Here is a 20,037-nt window from a genome sequence, read left to right on the forward strand (position 1 = left end):
AAGGTGAGTAAACTGGGTATACACTTAAAAGTCAAATGCTCACTCCATTTCAGCAAAACATCCATTAGTGTTTCTGACCAACCTGGGTTATTTCCACCAGCCTCCCAAATCCTAATTCAAACTGTACCCAAGAAAGTCATTGAAAACCAATGTTTTTAAAGCTTTATGTCCAAATACCATAGTTCAGGAAGGTTCCCTTCAGGGACCCAAAAGCTTTATGCACTCCTGGCATCTAAAAGCAAGCTCCAGCCAAGCTCACACTTACTCCAGCCATGGGCCCTACCTGACTTCAGTTCGAAAAGACGCTTCATCCCATTTGGTGGTTTCATTTATCCTACTGAAGAGCCCTTCACATATCCGAGGTATTAAACCAGAATCGCCCTGCAGTGGGGAAAAAGGAATGGTAACAGCTGTCACTTGAAACAAAAGCAACTGGTGATTGAATAGGTAGGTAGTTTGCTGGAGGGGCCTGCAGGTCAATCCCAAGCCTACCACCCACCCCCAACACACATCATTTACCACTCCAGAACTGCTTCCTACTCTCTCAGATAAGAGGATTGAGCTTTCTAATTTCTACGCACCGCAATTATGGTAATATATGGTTAGCAGCTGCTAATCAGTTAAATCATGTCTTGAAAACATAAGAAAACTTATTCTTTAACTTTCAAACAAGACACTCTACAGCTATACAATAAATGTTAAAAACCTGATGTAGTCAAATAACCAGAGAAGGTGAAATGTATACTGGACAGAAAAGAAACACTAAGAAAATCTTAGTAAATCCTCAAAATAGCTAATAATTATCTTTAAAATTACGTGGTAGGACCACATTAAAACATGTAGGATATCCCCCCTTTGATGCACTAATCCCTACACTGGCCTTCCTACACATGAAGTGCTTTATATGTTACATTACTTATATGAAACGGGTACAATCAATAATTTCCATGTTTCGGTCAGCATTGACAAGCTGATGAACATCTGAACGACACAAGAGAGGAGGCACATGGTGTTAGGAAACTGAAACTTCAAAGCTTCAATGTTTTTTTCTAAAATCCGTCCTCGCCCTGGCTGGTGTAGCTCAGTGGATTGAGTGCGGGCTGTGAACCAAAGGATCACTAGTTTGATTCCCAGTCAGGGCACATGCCTGGGTTGCAGGCCAGGTCCCCAGTGAGGGCCACAAGAGAGGCAACCACACATTGATCTTTCCTTCCTTCTTTCCCCCTCCCATCCTCTCTCTCTAAAAATAAATAAATAAAATCTTTAAAAAATAAATAAATAAATAAATAAATAAATAAATAAAGTCTGTCCGTCCTCATGTTCACTCACTTCCATACCCAAAAATTAAAAGAAATACCATCACAGCTTTAACAGATTTTTTTCTTTATACCATTAAATATGTACCAATCCTTATCAAGGAAAAAATAAGCCTTTCACCATGTATTTTGTTCTTTAAAAAATATTTTTTTAAAAAAAATTCACAAATAGTACTCAACTATAAGGTCATAGCAAACAGCTTTAATTTAAGAGTGCTTTATACAGGTGAAACTTGGAGAAAATAGCTCCAGGGTAATTTAACTTTCAGATAAGGTTGTTGTTTTTCCCCCACAAAGGCACAGTAGTAGAGTAGAAAGAGAAACGTAATGATAAAAGGAAATGCATCTGTTTGCTCTTTCCTATTTATTCTTCCCCACTTTCCAGCGCTGAGGACTCTCCCACACAGCATCCTTCTACTAATCACATCAAGGAAAGGCCTGGAGTTAGAAGCTAGGACATGTGTACTGAAATGCTTTCATCTGGAGTAACCAAGCCTCCTGTACTGCACATGTGCCCCCAAACCCTTAGCACTGAAGGCACCACTGTGCTCACCAGCAGGAAGCTTGCTATCTGCTGCTTCTGTTTCCATCCAGAACACACCACAGGTCTCAGAATCAGTGAACAGGTTTCACCACAACACAAAAAAAAGTAAAACACACAGCACTATCTAGATCTAGAGAAAATACAGATAAAGTTCTAGCAAAAATGCCTAGTTTTTTTACTCCTCATATTTGGGGGCACATATGACTTGAAGGTCTGTCAATTTATATAGCATAACTACTAACCTCTACATCCTATGTTTATAGCCATATACACTCTATACAAACTGTATAATTCTAACCCTTTTTATGTATTTGTTCAATTTCTGTAGTACATTTCTACCAAAGAATTAGAATTTTTTTACATTTTTCTTGGGGAAAACTGTTTTGAATAATTTTAAATTGAAGAGAGTTCAGTAATTTTATTCAAACTGTTGTGCTGGCAGAAAAGAAGAATAAATTACTTGAATGCCCAGCATACATTTTGGATATGATTATAGAGCCTTTAAAAATAGAAAATGAACTCAGACTTGCATCCATTATTCAGGCTTATAAACTTAAAACTGTTTCTAATTTAAAATCTCTCAAAGGAAATTTAGTCCAACTTATTACTGAGTTTTATCTTACTGTGAAAGAATGATCAGATCATGAAAAGCAAGTTGGTACAGAAAAGTAGATAACAGAGACAATTTTATCAGTTCAAAGAGAGATAATGAAAAATTTTCTTCCCACGGTGTATAAACAACATACAGAATTTCCCATCATAGTGTATGACTTTCCCGATCCAGTCTGTCCATATGCAAAGACACAAGCATTATAACCTTCAAATGCAGACTTCACAACATCTGTCCCAAGGGTTTTGAAAACCTGAAAGCCAAAAAGAAAAAAGATACAATTACCATGGATTTAAATAAAAGTTCCTTCAGTGTTTACAATATCTTGAATGCTACTTTTATCTCATAAGGATTACAATACATTAATAAATCACTGCAGAACCATTAACAACAGAGTATGTATTTTTTATATGCGTATATATATGTACATATATATATAATCCCAGATTTATAAAAAGGAAACTTTTTAAACAAGCAAAAAGCAACCTTTATCCTTTTTCCTACTTACATTAACAAAAAATTCCTTAAATATAAAAATGTAAACAATGCAAAGTGACAATCACATATAGAAGCAAAGATGATTTTAGAGCATAATGATTTACCATTTGAGAAGTAAACTTATAAGGTTATTCATTCTATCAGAGGTTCCAGAAACTATTCAAAGCCCAAAGTCACAGCAGCCAGAAGTTATTGCCGAAAACATGCCAAATCAATGTCATCATTTTTAGGGTCCAGCTATTCATCAAAGTAAGTGCTTGAGGTGGATGAAGCAGCATGGCTGGACTCCCCAAAGTCAGAGACCAGATGCCTTTTCCTACTTGGATATTTGCCCAAGATGGAGAGGATGTGCAGCCAAGCTGTGTGGGGCCTGTGCCCATGTCTGCTGCTCCACATAACTGCAATGGGGCACTCTGAAGTAAAGGACAAATAGTTTGCCCACAAAATTGATGTAAATGAAGCAAATCAAGATGCCTGGTCATCCTAGATACAGCCATCTGGGAAGAGGACCAAACAAAGCTTTCCAAATCCCCACAAGCCTTCATGCCACCCTTGCCCTCTCGAACTAGCATTCCAAGGGCACATAAAACATCTCCCTGCTTTATAACAAGGCACATCAGGACTTCCGGCCAAGATGGAGGCGTAGATAGATACACTTTGCCTCCTCACAGAACCAAAACAAGGACAACAACAAATTTAAAAACAAAAAACAACCAGAACTGACAGAAAATCAAACTGTATGGAAGTTCCACAAAGAAGGAGTTAAAGAAGAAACACTCAAACAGACTAGTAGGAGGGGGAGGGATGGGCAGCCAGGGCTGAGAGGACTCACGGCAAGGTGTGGCTGGCGGACCAGGTGAGGCAGAGTCCAATGGAGCAGGTGGTCCCACATTTGTGTGTGGATAAACCGGAAGGAACAACTGGGGAGTGAGACAAACTACTCAACCCAGGGTTCCAGTGTGGGGAAATTAAGCCTCAAAACCTCTGACTGAAAAAAACCTGTGGGGATTGTGCCAGCAGGAGAAACTCCCAGCCTCACAGGACAGTTTGTTGGAGAGACCCACAGGGTCCTAGAATGTACACAAAACCCACCCCCCCAGGGATCAGCACCAGATGGGTCCAATTTGATTTTGGGTAACAGAGGAGATGCCTGAAAGCTGGCAGAGAGCTGAGCAAGCAGCATTGTTCCCTCTTGGGCCCCTCCTCCACACACAGCGTCACAACATAGCTACATGGTTGCCCCACGCTGGCAAATACATAAGTCTCTACCCCTCACTATGTAACAGGCATACAGAGACAAAAAAATATGGCCCAAATGAAATAACAGATCAAAGCTCCAGAAAAAATACAACTTAGCAATGAAGAGACAGCCAACCTATCAGATGCACAGTTCAAAACACTGGTAATCAGGATGCTCGCAGAATTGGTTGAGTATGGTCACAAAATAGAGGAAAAAGTGAAGGCTATGCAAAGAGAAGTAAAGGAAAATGTACAGGGAACCAGCAGTGATGGGAAGGAAACTGGGACTCAAATCAATGATTTGGACCAGAAGGAAGAAATAAACATTCAACCAGAACAAAATGAAGAAACAAGAATTCAAAACAATGAGAAGAGACTTAGGAACCTCAGGGACAAATTTAAACATTCCAAAACCCGAATCATAGGGCTGCCAGAAGGAGAAAAGGAAGAACAAGAAGTTAAAAACTTATTTGAAAATAATGAAGGAGAACTTCCCCAATCTGGAAAAGGAAAAGGACTTCCAGGAGGTCCAGGAAGCTCAGAGAGTCCCAAAGAAGTTGGACCCAAAGAGGAACACACCAAGGCACATCATCAGTAAGTTACCCAAAATTAAAGATAAGGAGATAATCTTAAAAGCAGCAAGAGGAAAGGAGACAGCTACCTACAAAGGAATTCCCATAAGACTATCAGCTGATTTCTCCAAAGAGACCTTGCAGGCAAGAAGGGGCTGGGAAGCAGTATTCTAAGTCATGAATGGTAAGGACCTACATCCAAGATTACCCTATCCAGGAAAGCTATTGTTTAGAATGAAAGGTCAGATAAAGTGCTCCCCAGATAAGGTCAAGTTAAAGGAGTTCATCATCACCAGGCCCTTATTATATGAAATATGTTTAAGGACTTATCTAAAGGACTTATCTAAGAAAAAGTAGATCAAAAATACAAACAGTAAAATGACAACAAACTCACAACTATCAACAACTGAACCTAAAAAAACAAAAACAAACTAAGTAAACAAGTAGAACAGGAACAGATTCACAGAAACAGAGATCACAGGGAAGGTTATCAGCGGGTAGAGAACGGTGTGGGGGGGATATAGGAAAAAAAGTACAGGGAATAAGCAAAAATGATAGGCTTAAAATAGACAGGGGGAGGTTAAGAATAGTATGGGAAATGAAGAAGCTAAAGAATTTATATGTACGACCCATGGGCATGAACTAAAGAGGGGGAATCCTGGTGGGAGGGGGATACAGGGCAGAGGGGAATAAAGGGAAAAGAAATGGGACAACTGTAATAGCATAATCAATAAAATATATTTGGAAAAAAACAAGGCACATCAAAGGGAGAGAGTGTGATCAGACTCTCAGTCAGAGGCAGAAAAGAGTGAGGCACTGCTTTGCATCATCACAGTGCGTAGTGGGAGCCTCATCAACTTCTCAGGAGCGCTCAGTCTCTGGAAGTGATGTGAGGTTCGCAGACCCATCATCTCCCCCACAGTGACCTAAGGCCCTCTGGCCAGAACACCCACTCCTTAGAAAGGGCTGATAAACACTGGCCACCTCAATCTCAGCCCCACAGAAATCACCCCTGCTAACAGCACAGCCTGTCACCCAAGGCCGAGATAAAGATACAGCCAACTGGACTTCTGCTTTCTTCAGGCACCATTTCCCCACCACCTTGTTTGGACTCTGTTTCCCTCAATCTCGTCAGTCAGAGGTTTACAAACTATCATTTCAATTGAGTCCTTTCCACAAATGACCAGTCTCATTCAGAGTTAGTTTTTATCCATTTCAGTTTTTAGGAGCTGATATTTTCTGATCTTATTTTCAAATTCTAATGATTTAGCTCTCAACTATAATTGCAGCTCACACTGTGTTATGTACTCATCCTCGTAAAAATGCTACAGGGTGAGGAGTGTTGCTAGATCCATTTTTCAGGGGCTGAAGTTAGGTCACTGGGCATGCACAGTGAGTGGTGGGATTGGGATTTGCACTCGGGACCTTCTGACCAAAAAGCCTGTGCATCTGAAGGCCTCATAGCCTGTGTCCTCTTCCCATGCCCTTGACATCAACCACAAGGCCCCTATCCTTCCTGGAAAGATCCCCTCCTTCCACTAACTCCTATAAAGAAGCAAAAGGCAGGAATCTCAGGGAGACTCAGGGCTCCAGACCACCCATTTTAGGTTCATTTTCACCACTATATAAGGAAGATGAGGAAAAATTCTTTAATTCTCTCTGATTAAATAAAAGGTATCCATCATTTTAACCATTTCAGTGCCAATGGATATGAAGAACAGCCTTCCATAAACTTCCCAAAGAATAAAGAAAGGAGTTTCCTTTATACTTTTGTCCAGGATAAAACAAAGTCGTGGAAAATATATTGGGTTAGCTAAAAGATCCGTTTGTTTGTTTTTTTTTTCAATATAATGGCTCTAGTAGTGCTCAGTTGTCTTTAACTTCATTCAAAAAATTTTTGTTAGATTGTATTGTGATAGCTGTCATAACAGCATGCATTAAAAAAAACATCAAAATTGATGAACTTTTGTGCAGCCATTTTAATATTGAAGATGGAAGAAAATATCAACATTTTCAATGTATTATGCTTTATTATGTCAAGAAAGGTAAAAACACAACTGAAACACAAAACAAGATTTGCGCAGTGTATGGAGAAGGTGCTATGACTGATCAAACGTGTCAAAAGTGGTTTGCAAAGTTTCTGGTACTATTGACATTTGGGCCAAATAACTCTTTGCTGTGGGGTGATCTTATGCATTGGAAGATGTATAACAGCACCCCTGGCCTCTGCCCACTAGAAGCCGATAGTGGGAGACAGCCAACATACTCAAAATGTCCAAATCAGTAAAGTTATTGGTGAAAATTAAAAATGTGCCTTTTATTTTACAGAAAAAAAACTAAAAAGACTTTTTGGTCAACCCAATATTTAAACCAAACCTAAAAGTTTTCAAAATGAAATTTTTGGCTAGAGTTAAAATCCACACCCACCATTTTGCTACTATTTTATTTTCCACAAAGTTAATTCAGCTGGACTTATCTGACTGAGGGGCAGGGGGCAAGGGTGTGGTGGATAAGAAGTTAAGGGGGCATCACAGGTGGTGCTAGGGGCATGACTGTAAAACAGGGCTACAAAATGCAGGTCTGGAGACACTGAGACACAGGCTTGGCTCAATCTCAGCTTCAAGTAACCCACCCAAAGATGTTTAAGGACCCAGAGAAGCGCCAGACACTGCGCACATCTCTGAGGTCCCTGGTAAGGAAAAGAGGCCACCCATCACAACTAACACAAAGGAGGTATTTACCATCATCTACCAAACCGGGTAGGGAGGGAAGAGCTGATTTTAAGAGGCTGCTCTCCCCACTGGTATTAAACCCCACTGAGATCCTCACCTGGCCAGATTATCTGAAAGCCACCTTGCTGCTTGTCTGAGCAGACTTGAAAGCTAATTTGCAGAGTTATCCTAAGTATCATAGGGCCACACTTGATGGGAATTGCCCACCAGAGGGCACTGTTAAAGTAAAGACTCTTCCATCTAGCTTGTCAACTGGGATATTTTAGGTTTCAGGTTTCTCCAGGGTTGAATCAAATAACAGGTTGTGTGAGATCAAAGCCTCCCTCTGGAGTTTTGAAGAATCATTAAGAAAATGAAACCTTATCTAATGGCCTTTAATTTACATGAGTTTAGCTTTAAATAGCTTACTAATTTTTTTCTAAATCTAAAATTAATTTGTAAGGAAGATATATTCATGGTCATCTTACTTCGTGTTCATTTAACATTAAGGGAAACTCAACTTTATAATAATAGGCACGCTGTATTTTCTCAAGATGTCTTTTTAAATTAAATTTATTAGGGTGACATTGGTTAATAAAATTACATAGGTTTCAAGTGTACAATTCTATGATACATCACCAGTATACTGCACTGCGTGTCTACCACCCAAAGTCAAATCTTCTTCCATCACCATATATTTGACCCCCTTTCACTCTTTACTAACCCTAACCTCCTTCCCTCTGATAACCTCCCTAGTGTTGTCTGTGTCTGTGATTTTCGTTTGGTTTTTTTCTTGTTTGTTCCTTTGTTGCTTTCAGTTTTAAATCCCACATATGAGTAAAATCATATGATTCTTGTCTTTTTCTGTCTGACTTATTTTGCTTAGCATGACATTCTCAAGGTCCACCCATGTTGTCGCAAATGGCAGCATTTCATCTTTTCTTATGGCTGAAGTAGTACTCCACTGTGTATATTTTATGTACCAAATTTTCTCTTCAGATCACATACATCTTTCAAGATGCCTTTATAGTCAAATGAAAAGAAAAAGGAGGAGGGGACGGAGAAGGGGGAGAAGGAGACAAGAAGGGGGGAGAGGAAGGGGAAGAAAAGGAGAAGGAGGAGGAGAGAGAGGAAAAAGACGAAGAGGGAGAAGAATGGAAAAAGAAGAAGACCACGACAGACATCGTGCTAAGTTTGCATCTTCCCCTGTGTATGGCAGGAATACAACCTGTCAGCTCAATTCCTATGCCAAGTACGGCAGCATGAAAAAACTTGAGTCAATATTTGAAATTGAAGCCACTTTTAGAACAGCTATTAATTAGGGATGAGGGAAGATTACCTTTTCTTTAATAGTGTGTTTAAAAATAGGTATTTTCCTGTATCTATGCTGGTTTTATAACACGTGGTTGTACTAGAAAATAGTGTTTAGTTTTGTAACTTAATGGAACAATCTCAGATGATTTTAGAAAGTCAGAGAACTCAAAGCATCTGAGAAGAGATGCTGCACATACACCTGAAGCATGAAAACTATCCTTATCAGCTGAAAACTTTCACAATCTAAAACTATTTTTAAATTTTGGGCATTTATTTTATCTTCCAAAAGAGCTAAACCCGTTACTGCTTTCCTAATCTTGACTCTTGAAGAACTGGAAAATATCGTCTGTTCCCTCAATTTATCACCACGAGTAACAAAGTTCTTTCCTTCAGCAAACGTTTACTGAGTGTTGTCTTCAGTGTGCCAGGCCACGCCGTCACACACCACTCTACTCTTTGTCCTGGGCCTTCCCTCGGCACAGCCCTCTGTCCCCAAAAGGCCTCAAATTCAGGTTAAGAAAGGCGGAAATCCAGCTGCTCACCAAGTTAAGTAAAAAGTGAAGAACTTCACGGCTCTTCATTCAACCTCTGTTGAAGACATTCTAAAGACTGTACCGTGAACTGGCTGTTCTCCCTTAACAAATTCCCTCATACCAGCCACTCCATTCCCATTCCCACATTAAAGCCATGATCTAGACCCCAATATCTATAACATTCAATTCCTCACCAGCCTCCTAGCTAGCAACACTGATTAATCCAATTACCTAAACACTGAAGTCATCATCACTCATTCATTTATTCATTCAGCAGGGCTTCCCAATCCATCTTTCATTTAGAACACATCAATCCTTTTCTCTTCCACCTTATACATCTGCCCAACGTCTCAGCTCTACTACTATTATATCAATTAGGTCTATGGACTTAAGCAAATTATTTGAGCTCACTGAGTCTCTTCGAACAAAGAAAAATGGAGCTCAAGTTGACTTCTTTTGGGTCCTGTGAGGATTGAGTGCGATTGTGTACATGAGCACGAAGCAGAGTTTCCAACACCAGCACAAACTCACGCAGCATAGTTTCTTTCATCTTTCCTGTCCTGGCTCCTCTTTCACACCAGGCACTTCATCACTCTTTACAGCTCTCACTCTTACTGCCCTTTCTATTTTTCCCTAGTGCTGAATCAACATTTTCTGGAAGACAGATTCAATCCAGTCCTCTCCTTTGAACAACGTCTCTAGTTCACAACCTATCTTATGCCAACATTTACATTGCCTCAGAAAGCCAATCTCTTCCACAATCCATTTCTAAACCAACTAAATTTCTCAAACATTAAGGTGTATGTAAATAACTTGAGGATCATGATACAAAATGCAGTTTCAGATTCAGCAGATCAGGGATAGGTCCTGAGATTCTGCATTTCTAACACGTTCCCAGACAGTGCCGATGATTCAGGTATGTAGACACACCAAATTGCAAGAAACCAGACAAGACGCCACCACATGGGATTACAGCCCAGGACAGGCTGGAATTCTTATCCTTGTTTAAACACATAAAGACCTGAAGCAGTAACAAGCCGAGAGGAGGCCCAGCCATGAAACCCATGTTCTTCCCCCAACACTGGTGCTTTCCCTATCACCACTCAGCCCAAAGGTGGGTCACCACTCTTGACCCACCTATGGAAATACCCTTCTCCTGCTCACATGAAATGTCCGAATGCGATAGTGTCCTGGGAGGCTCTCTGAGTCTGTTCTTTCCCGCCCATGTCACATCTACATTTCAGACTGTAAGAGCCTACAACACAGGTTTCGTGTTACTCGAGGTTCTATAAATATTTTGGACAAAATGTTCTTTCTTTCTAGAACCTACAACGATCCACTCCAGCAGGAGAGATGTGACTTGTGTTTGAAGTCCACCTTGTAAAGCTCTGCACAACAGCAAGACTCAAGGCTACGTGGCTTAATTGCCAAGTTCAACAGCATATAAATGTCCCCCTAAAAATGATTTATTTGCAGAGCTCCCTCAAAATAGTAGTGTCAAAGTTTTGAAACAAAAGTTATGGTCATCATGCTTTGGGCTAAAAGAAAAATCAGCATTTTAGGGACTGAATTCTTAGGCTTAAGATAAATGGTGCTAAAGAACCACCAAAAAGCTAAGTTAGCAAAGACTAATTTTATATAAATTATATTTTTTAATTAGATGTTTTAAGAATTTTAGGGTAGGCATGTTTTCCTCAACATGAAAATAAACCAAAATAAAGATTTTGAAAATATCTTACCATTTCTTGTGAAACATAATCTGGACTTTTTGTATCAGCAGAATAAAAAGAAAAGTCATAAGTGAAGGTCTTGGTCCGTTCTCTTCCAGAGTCCCCAGTCCCTCCTTCTGGTATCTGGAGAGATAAGGTTATAATAAGAAGAACACTGTTGGTGGACAAGTGATCTAACTTAAAGTTTTTCCTTCTTAAAAAATATACAATGATCACCATTTTTCATATTTACATCCTAAGAAACATTTAATTCCTCTTGACCACCCCCACCACACCAAAAATAAATAAATCTAGAGTCAATCCATGATATGACCCAAAGCTACTTTCCTGGACTTGTTAGCATGATTACTTTATATGAACCCAACACTCCAGCCTGACTCTGTTTTATCCTATCCTCAATGCTTTTACTGTTCCCTTCACGTGAAACCACCAGAGTTGGGGTCTGCGTAACTCCAGGGGCAGCTATTCACATAGATCCTCATGTAACTGAAATCCCCTAGAGTGTGTGATTTTGTGGTCCCTGTGAAAACTCCAGGTAAGAGGCTTCCTCTTTCATGAAGCATCCCTTGGATACTCCATCCAGAAACACTTCCTCCCACCTCTGAGAGACTAGACTCTCCCAAGACATATCACATTCTTGCAGATGGCTGCATATATCTTGTCTACCTTGCTCCATACCTAAATCAAACCAAAAACCATGTTTAAAAATCTTCATATGCCACCAAAGCCTTACACAGCTTCCTAAATAAATTCAATGAGCAACATATTTTCCCAACATAAATCAGACACTGTAAAGAAGATTTTTTAAGGTTCTTCTTATTAAAATGTTAAAAGTGTGGGTGTTTATGTTCTGGTTATATCAGTCAAGGAAATGTTTCTAAATCTCAAAAAGCAACAGAGTAATCAAGGAAAATTGATTTCACCCTGCACAAAGAAAAGTCTCTCACTCTGTTTCAGTAAATACAATTTTTTAATGATTAAATTTTTACCACAGTACTGTGAGTACACAAAGATACACGAAGCAAAGCGAAGCAAAGCAAGGGTCACTAACATCAGGGAAAGGATGAGTGGTGGCTGGCAGAAATGCGAGAGGATGGGGGAGGTCAAAGGAGGGAAAGCTAAGTGTGGGCCAGTCAGAGCTAGAATGTACAAGGATTGTGGTGGGTGGGGAAAGAAAGACATTCCACTGGAGAATGCCTCAGGCAAAGGGACACCAGAGCCTCAAAGGAGGCCTATCAAATTATCTAGGGCACAACCCAACTGGAAGATAGAAGCCTTCCCCACCTTCTACCATTGGAGTTCAAGTTGCACCACTATGAAATTAGATTTCAAAGTGTCCAGTCCCTTGAGCCACAGATGAAGAGAAATCCAACCTGAGACTGATCTGCACTTGGCCATGCAGCAGCAGGCCTCAGAAATGCAAACCTGTAAGTCTGTGACAAATATCTAAGGAAAAGGGGGATGAATCCATAAAGCATGTAATTTATTATTAATTTTATACCCTTATTTCCTCCCTAAGTAAAAAGTATTCAGGGACTTAACAAATTCACTGATCAAAGAAACTAATAGGACATTTCAAGTGCAAAAGGAAAAACTTGCCATCTTAGAAAATTATTTTTACAATTTTTTTCAGAAAAAATTCACTGTTTTTATCTTTTATCCCCTGAATTTTGAATAGTACCAGCTCCTCTTGCAAAGTTTAAAAACATCATTATTTTCATTAAAAATAAATAGGGCCAAAGCTTATTTAATAACTCAGAAAATGCAGTCAATGACCAGGCAAAGGACACAGGATACAGGATAAAAATGCCTGGGTCTAGACTAAGCCAATGAGCTCACTACCAACGCTACAGCTTGGGTCTGGTTTTCAGATCAAATGAAACCAGGGATGGGAGAAGAAACAGGCTCAACCCCTTTGCTTGCTGAGTCCAAGCCAAGAGCCAGCTGACATGGCTAACAACTGAGAAAGGAGTGCGAAACGGCAGAAGCGTTTCATTCATCCACAAGTCACTGCAATGAACGTGGGGCTCACGGAAAGGAAACGAGACCAGGTTACTACTTGCCTTTAAGTTTGTGATTATTGTTTTGCTTTTCTCCATTTGAATAATGAATTTGGCTTCCAAGTCCTTTTCCCTGCAACACAAATAATTCAGTTGGGTTAGGAGAAAAAAGATTGTTATAAGAAGAATTCTTACTTACTATTTACATTTCTAAATGGCATCTGAAGCACAATCCCTGACACCACTATTGCCAAATCCTTACTAATATAAACAAGAAGACACATAAAATAGCTACTACCATCAAAAACTGACAAATAATGTGTTGTCAAAATCTGGAAAAATTTCTAACTGTAAGTCAAAAGGAGTGTAAATGAAATGACAGAAACTATGAAGAGCTGTGAATCATGAAAAAAGCAGCCCCACTCAACTAATTATAAAAAGAAAGACACTTTATCCCTCCACCCAGGATGAGACCTAACAGGAAAAGTGGACCAAGTGGTCACAAAAGTTCTGCTTCGAGAAGCAGCCAGGGCGCTACTGCCTCCTCCCTTCTTCCTTCCATATCCATTCAGAACAGGAAGCCAAGAGAACTCCTACAAAAGTATCATTCTCTAAAACCAACGACCATGTCTATACAAAGGAGTGTTATGTCACTGAAAAAGGAATGAAGATCTCTATACACCGCCATGGAGTGGAAGCTAGGATCTATTGTTAAGTGGGGAATACAAGGTGGAAAAAAGTATATGCCACCATTTATTCAAAGATATAAGAAGGATAACCTAGCACTTTTCAAAAACCTACCAATGGAAAAAGAAGAAAATGTAGTGGAGCAAACAGGGTTGGAACCTACATTTTTTAAAAAAGAAACACTTTAATCTGTAAATCATCTTTAGAATGATGAAAATAATTTACACAAAATGAAAAAAGTTATATAAATTTTTTGTAAGAGTATATTAGAGTTCATTTGAGACAAACAGGATACACCTGTAAGTGAGATGTCAACAGACTAAGAAAAATGCTTCCCCAAGTTATATATTAAAATAATCTAAAATGCAAACTTTTAAGTTGAAGCAAATAAACCTAACTGTGTACTGCACAGTAGGAAACCATTTCAATCATGACCGTATGGAAGAATTTGTACAATGTGATGGGACATAGCCTAAGGGGAAAAAGAGCTATAAAGAAATCTCACAGCATTTTCAGTAATCAGGCTTTGGGTGGTAAAGCAGGCATCATCATTGTGAGATTTCTGTTTGTGTACTGTGGGATAATACATGAGTAATTATGTAGGTGCCACTGAGAATGAAGGTTTTGGGTTGAAAAGAGATACAAACATAAGATTTATGAGATTAAGTAAAAGCTCTATAATCCTAAATCTGAATGAGAAAAAACTAGCATGAACTTCATTTAAAACTGGTAGAGAGAGAGAGCCCTGGCAATGAATGGGGAAAGCCAGCTGGCCCTGTACTGGGGAACCGAGGCCTGCAGGCAGCAAGGGCAGCCCCACCCTAGCCACACCAGGCCCTGGCTGTGGAGCAGGCTGCCACCTAGAGTGCAGCCTTGAGAGACAAGGCTCTTGACCCACAGAAACTGTGGGATAATAAATAGTGTTTCAAGCCGCTACACTGGGAGTAATTTGTTACATAGTAAGAAATAACTGACACAAAGGCCATGTCAGAAGGACCCAAGAGTCAACCTGAGTAAGTTCCTACTGGCCAAAGTTGAGCAGCAAAAAGAATAGTAACTGCAAGAGAAACAGATAGAAATGCGTAAGTTTATGAACGCATAACTGAAAAATAAAAACTGAATGGTCTCCTTTACAGGATCAAGAGAATCACCTCATTATTTTAAAAGCTATTAGATAAAGGGAAAAAAATCAAGCATATCCCCTGCATTTCCTAAACAATTTGCAGTCCAGAGTAGCCAAACAACTTTCATAGTTATGGGGAAGTTTCTCTTTCCAAGGTATTCCAGCTAATAAATGAAGATGGAATGAAAGAATTAGAATATCGACATTTTGCAAACCATGTTGAATTAATGCCTCTAGAGAGTGACCATTAGTAGCTGCTAACCCCAGCCTCCAGGATACAATCAGACATGGGCACATCCTAACTCCGGGGCCAGCACCCCAGCCTCAGCAGTCCTGCCCTCAGCAAACCACCAGGAGTTCGGAGGCAAGGGCACCAACCAACAGGGCAGGGAGGCAATCGGCACCATCCAGCCTCTGGGAAGGCCGGCAGATAAATGAGCAGGTTTACTCAATGATAATAATAACAAATTGCAAGGAATATAAAGATGGAAGAGTAACCTATTAAAAAAGACTTGAAAGACATAACCAATTAGATCTCAACTCAAACAGAAAAGGCTTTTTGAAATTTTATGTAGAGAAATGTTAACATTGACTAGGTATTTGATGATATTAAGGAATTACTATTACTATTTTAAGTGTGATAATGGTACCATGATGATTTCTTTGTCTTAACCTTTTAGAGATACATACTAAAATATTTACAAATAAAATGATATAATGTTTGAGATTTACTTCAAAATAATCCAGGGGTAGAGGAACCAGGTGCTGGTAGCATCCTGACCACCTCGACATGAACAGACAGAACACATAAACCTAAAGAGCACGTTGTAGTCAACACCATTCAAAAACTACAACGGAGTCACACAGAACCCATTTAACTTTTGCAAGCCAGGGTAAAGAAGGGTGCGGCTGGAATCCCGCCCACGTGCAAGCCACTTCCACTCCCACCCTCCAAGTCTTGGGCCTGAAAGTGAGATGTGACTCAGGGAAATCCCATGTTCTTGTGGCCCACAAAACAAATACACCACAAACTGGTCCCTTTCCTGAAGCATTTAACTGCCTGCCCATCAAGAAAACTGCATGGATGAGTTTTAATACCCCAGACTGCCCCGTCTGGATTCCTCCAGTTCCTTGTGAGTCATTTCTCAGTCACTCACTAATTTGTCTAGAGCTCTCGTTTTAAAACCACTAATATCAACAAGTACCTGTGCGGGGTGCCGGGGGGGGGGAGCAGGCACAGGCACAGAATTATCCAGGGATGTAAGATTAGAAGTGACCCTGTCACTTCTTGTTTATAAAACATGAAGCAATTCAGCTGCTACCATGCCTGTCACTTGTGTTGGTAGCCAAAGGTTAAGTAATGCCACAGGTCCAGAGCCTTATACCTTCGAAGGTATAAGGGCCCTCTACATGATCTTTTAGTCTAAGCTGTAGGTAACCACAAAAGTACTTTCCTAGCTCTAAATCAACATCCATCCTATAAAAATACTAGGAAAGCTACTGACTGAAAGACCATTATGTAATATGAGAGTGCGTTTCGATGAGCACTTCTGAAATCAAAACTGAACGTGCTAGGTGGGTTTCAAAGCATTCACCTCCTCACTGACACTGCATGACTCAAGTGTGGTGGTGGGAAAGATGGGGGGGGGGGGGCGACAGGTTCACTGTCCTGAGGAACCCTAGCCTTCCTGTTTCTCAAAAAGTTCTGTGCCCCAAAGACAGGTACCCCCCCTCAGACCCTTATTAGTCAAAACGTAGCCCAGGACCCAGCAGCATCATCAGCCCCTGGGAACTCGTTAGATTTGCGGGATCTCAGGCCGAACCTCAGACCTACTGAATGGGAAGGAACCTGCGTTTTAACAAGAGCCCTGGGTGACTCCAATGCATGCTGCGTTGGACAAGCACCGCTCTGACACTGTATTAATGTGGCAGGGTACGACTGCTCTCGCATTTACGCTCATGAAACAAACTCCACAGTGTTTGTACTTCGTACACTGGGAAACTCACTAACTTTTTACTTTGACCTTTAAGTTTATTTTTAATTGCATGCAAGAATATGGATATAACCTAAGTCAGCTGAAGCTGTCTCCACCCCTTGCTCTTATATTGCACATTAGCCTCTGACCCAGAGCAGTGACTGTCTGACGGAATCGGATCTAAGCTAAGAAGTCACCTGAGGGTCACCACACCCAGATCCCTCACGCTCAGCACTCTGCCCAGATGCCAGCTTCCCGCCCTTTCCACCTCCAGGCCACTTCCCCATGCCAGTGTAAGGTTGCCAACGACAGTTCAAAGTCATTTCAAAAGTAATCACATGTCATTAAGAGAGCTTTTGCAAGCTTCTGCCCTGTCCCCTCATTACATGGACCACATGTTTGTCTCACCTGCCAGACTGAGAACTTAAGAGCAAGGACTCTGCCAGCCTTCATTTACATCCCCAGGTCCTGGCACAGTACCTGCAACTTTGAGGAGCTCATAAAATCGTTGCTGAGTGTGATGGGCTGACTGAAATGATGAATGAATGTTTCTTACCCCAGCCTACTCCTCACCACATGCATCTTCTACTGAAAGCCATGTCCCTTACCAGCCCCCTAGAATCCTTTGTTCTTGCTGCCTCACAAACTATGGTATCTTCCTATCTTCATTCTTAAGCAAGCCTTGTCTCAGGTCTAGTTTGATTCACCTACCCTTCCAATACCTACCTACCTTATCCCACTTATACAGGTTTTATTCCTACTGATGTCACCCCTCCAATTAGTCTAGAGTAGGAGCGTCAAACTCATTGTCACCGGGGGCCACATCAGCCTCGCAGTTAAATTCAAAGGGCTGAATGTAATTTTAGGACTGTATAAATGTAACTACTCCTTAACAGTTAAGCAAGAGGTCGGCACTGCCGCTGGGTAGAAACAAGGTGCCAGGCCGGATAAAACAAGGTGGAGGGCCGAATTTGGCCCACAGGCCTCGTGTTTGCCACCTCTGGCCTAGAGAATCCCAGAAAAGCAAGAACCCAGATTCCTTCACCCTCCAACCTGAGTCCACTGAGCACAAGGGGACAACATTCACAATCCCTGCTCAGTGCTTTGTCTTAATCCTTTGGCTCAAAACTATAAAACAGCAGGTACTGAGGGTTCCCCCAGCTCAGGTCAATGTCCTCTGACATTTCAGAAACATGGGAAATAAATCTTGACATTCTTCTCATATCGAGAAAAATAAATAATCCTAAAATATTATTTGAACATTGATTTGATAATAGAGCAAAATGAACTATGTCTTACCCTAGACACTCTGGTGAATTGGGTTTCTCAACTGAAAAGTCAATTATGGTCCCTTCATATAAATAGGTAATTTATTTGCAAGACCTGGAAACTAGTTCATAAGATGCCACAAATGAACCAGCTAGATAAGTAAACTGAGTTACAGATCAATATTTTCGTGGAGGGAAGAAGAAAACAAAAATACTTAAAATATCAAATCAGAAAAAAGAGACAAAAATATGAGCTTTCAGACATGTGAGTAAGAGAAAGCTCACTTGACAAAACAACCCTATGTTAACTGAAATATTTTGAAAATGTTTTTGAATTGTTCAGCAATTCAAATTGATTCCATTAGTTCGCTGATGGCATTTTCGGCCATTCCATAATAAACAGCCTGACTAGATAGTGTAAGATCCCCAAACTGAGCGATCCGCTTGGAAGATTCTAAAGAGTGGCTTACTTACCCTAACTTCTAAAGTAAATCAGTATCCCCCAAATTCACTTTAAAACTTACAGACTAGGAACCAATATTTAACTGCCTTCATATCACAGGACACTCAACAGCAAAAATAAAAATAAAAAAGTCTATTTTAAAAAAGAAGGTGTCCTGGCTGGTGTAGCTCAGTGGATTGAGCGCAGGCCTGCAAGCCAAAGAGTTGCTGGCTCAGTTCCCAGTCAGGGCACATGCTTGAGTTGCAGACCAAGTCCCAAGTAGAGGGCGCGCGAGAGGCAACCATGCTTTGATGTTTCTCTCCCTCTCTCCCTCTCTTCCCCCTGTCTAAAAATAAATAAATAAAATCTTAAAAAAAAAAAGAAGGTGTGACCTCCGTATGTACTACTATGCAAAGCCCAAGGAACACTGTAAGTGGAAGAAAGAACAGGAGCAAAACTGTGTGCTGACCATGATCCAGTTTGCAGTTCAATAAATGCAACAAGGCGGCATATGCACACACGTGCTTCCAGATGCACAGAACATCTCTGAACATTTCTGAAAGGATAAACAGGAAGCTATTAACCGTGGTTACCTCTGGACCTCAGGGGATAAGAAAATAAATTGAACATCTCACTGCTGAAATTTATTTTACCATGATTTCATATTACTTTTATAATTAAAGTAACTTTAGTTAATTAATAGACAAAAAGCCCCTGAATTAAAACTTTGGGTGCTCCTCAGCGGTCTAGGGTTAAGTCCACATCCTTACACAGCGTGTAACATGAGGGCAGGCTTATTACCCTCCTCTCCTGACTCTCCAGCCACAGAGAGCACACCTCACCTTCACCTTGAGCTTCCACACCGCCTCTGCCATAGGGCTTGCATTCCTCATGCACCAACTAGATGTGCCTCACCCCAAAGCTACCTCTCTGCAAAACGGTGCTCAACATTCAAAACCAGGCCCAGACTCCCCTCCTTGGGGAAGCACTCCTGAACCCCTATGCTCAATGATTTGCTCAGTCCCTCCACTCGACCCAACAGCACTTTTCTTCTTTCATTCAGGCTCCAGATAATATACAGGACACCCAATTAAATCTGAATTTCAGACAAAGAAACAAATTTTCAGTATAACTATATCCCAAATATTGCATGAGACCTACTCATACTTCACTGTTGGTTGCTAACACTGACAGCACCATCTCTTTCTTACCCAGGGGTGTGCACCCAGCAGGCGATTCCAGTGAAATGCATTTGTGTCAGCCTCCATTTCTCAAGCCCAGAGAATGACTGAGCTGAGTCTTCAATTACACCCTCAGCAACCAGTGGAGTACTGGAGGCTCCATAAATATAATGTGTCACTTCACTTATGTTAAAGTGTGGAAACAAACTTAGGGAGGGCTGTTCTACGGAAGCCATATTTTCCTTATCCTTAGGGCCGATTCTAAGCATGCAAAGATCCTAGGGCTGCAAACT

General features: G+C 40.7%; 1 protein-coding gene across 5 annotated transcripts in view; it reads right to left on the reverse strand.

Annotated features, from left to right (window-relative positions):
• KIF16B (kinesin family member 16B) overlaps positions 1–20,037 on the reverse strand; it is a 301,049-nt gene that overhangs the window by 255,694 nt on the left and 25,318 nt on the right. For 4 of the 5 annotated variants that reach the window (XM_024559335.3, XM_053926360.2, XM_045194720.2 and 1 more), the window contains exons 2-5: positions 13,131–13,200; positions 11,077–11,190; positions 2,607–2,723; positions 284–381 (exon numbers count right to left, since the gene is read on the reverse strand). In XM_024559335.3, the coding sequence (XP_024415103.2) occupies positions 284–381; positions 2,607–2,723; positions 11,077–11,190; positions 13,131–13,200 (399 nt within the window). The remainder of the gene's footprint in view (positions 1–283; positions 382–2,606; positions 2,724–11,076; positions 11,191–13,130; positions 13,201–20,037) is intronic. The other variant, XM_053926359.1, reaches the window with a different exon arrangement.

Source organism: Desmodus rotundus, chromosome 6 (genome assembly GCF_022682495.2).
Source record: "Desmodus rotundus isolate HL8 chromosome 6, HLdesRot8A.1, whole genome shotgun sequence".
NCBI lineage: Eukaryota > Metazoa > Chordata > Mammalia > Chiroptera > Phyllostomidae > Desmodus > Desmodus rotundus.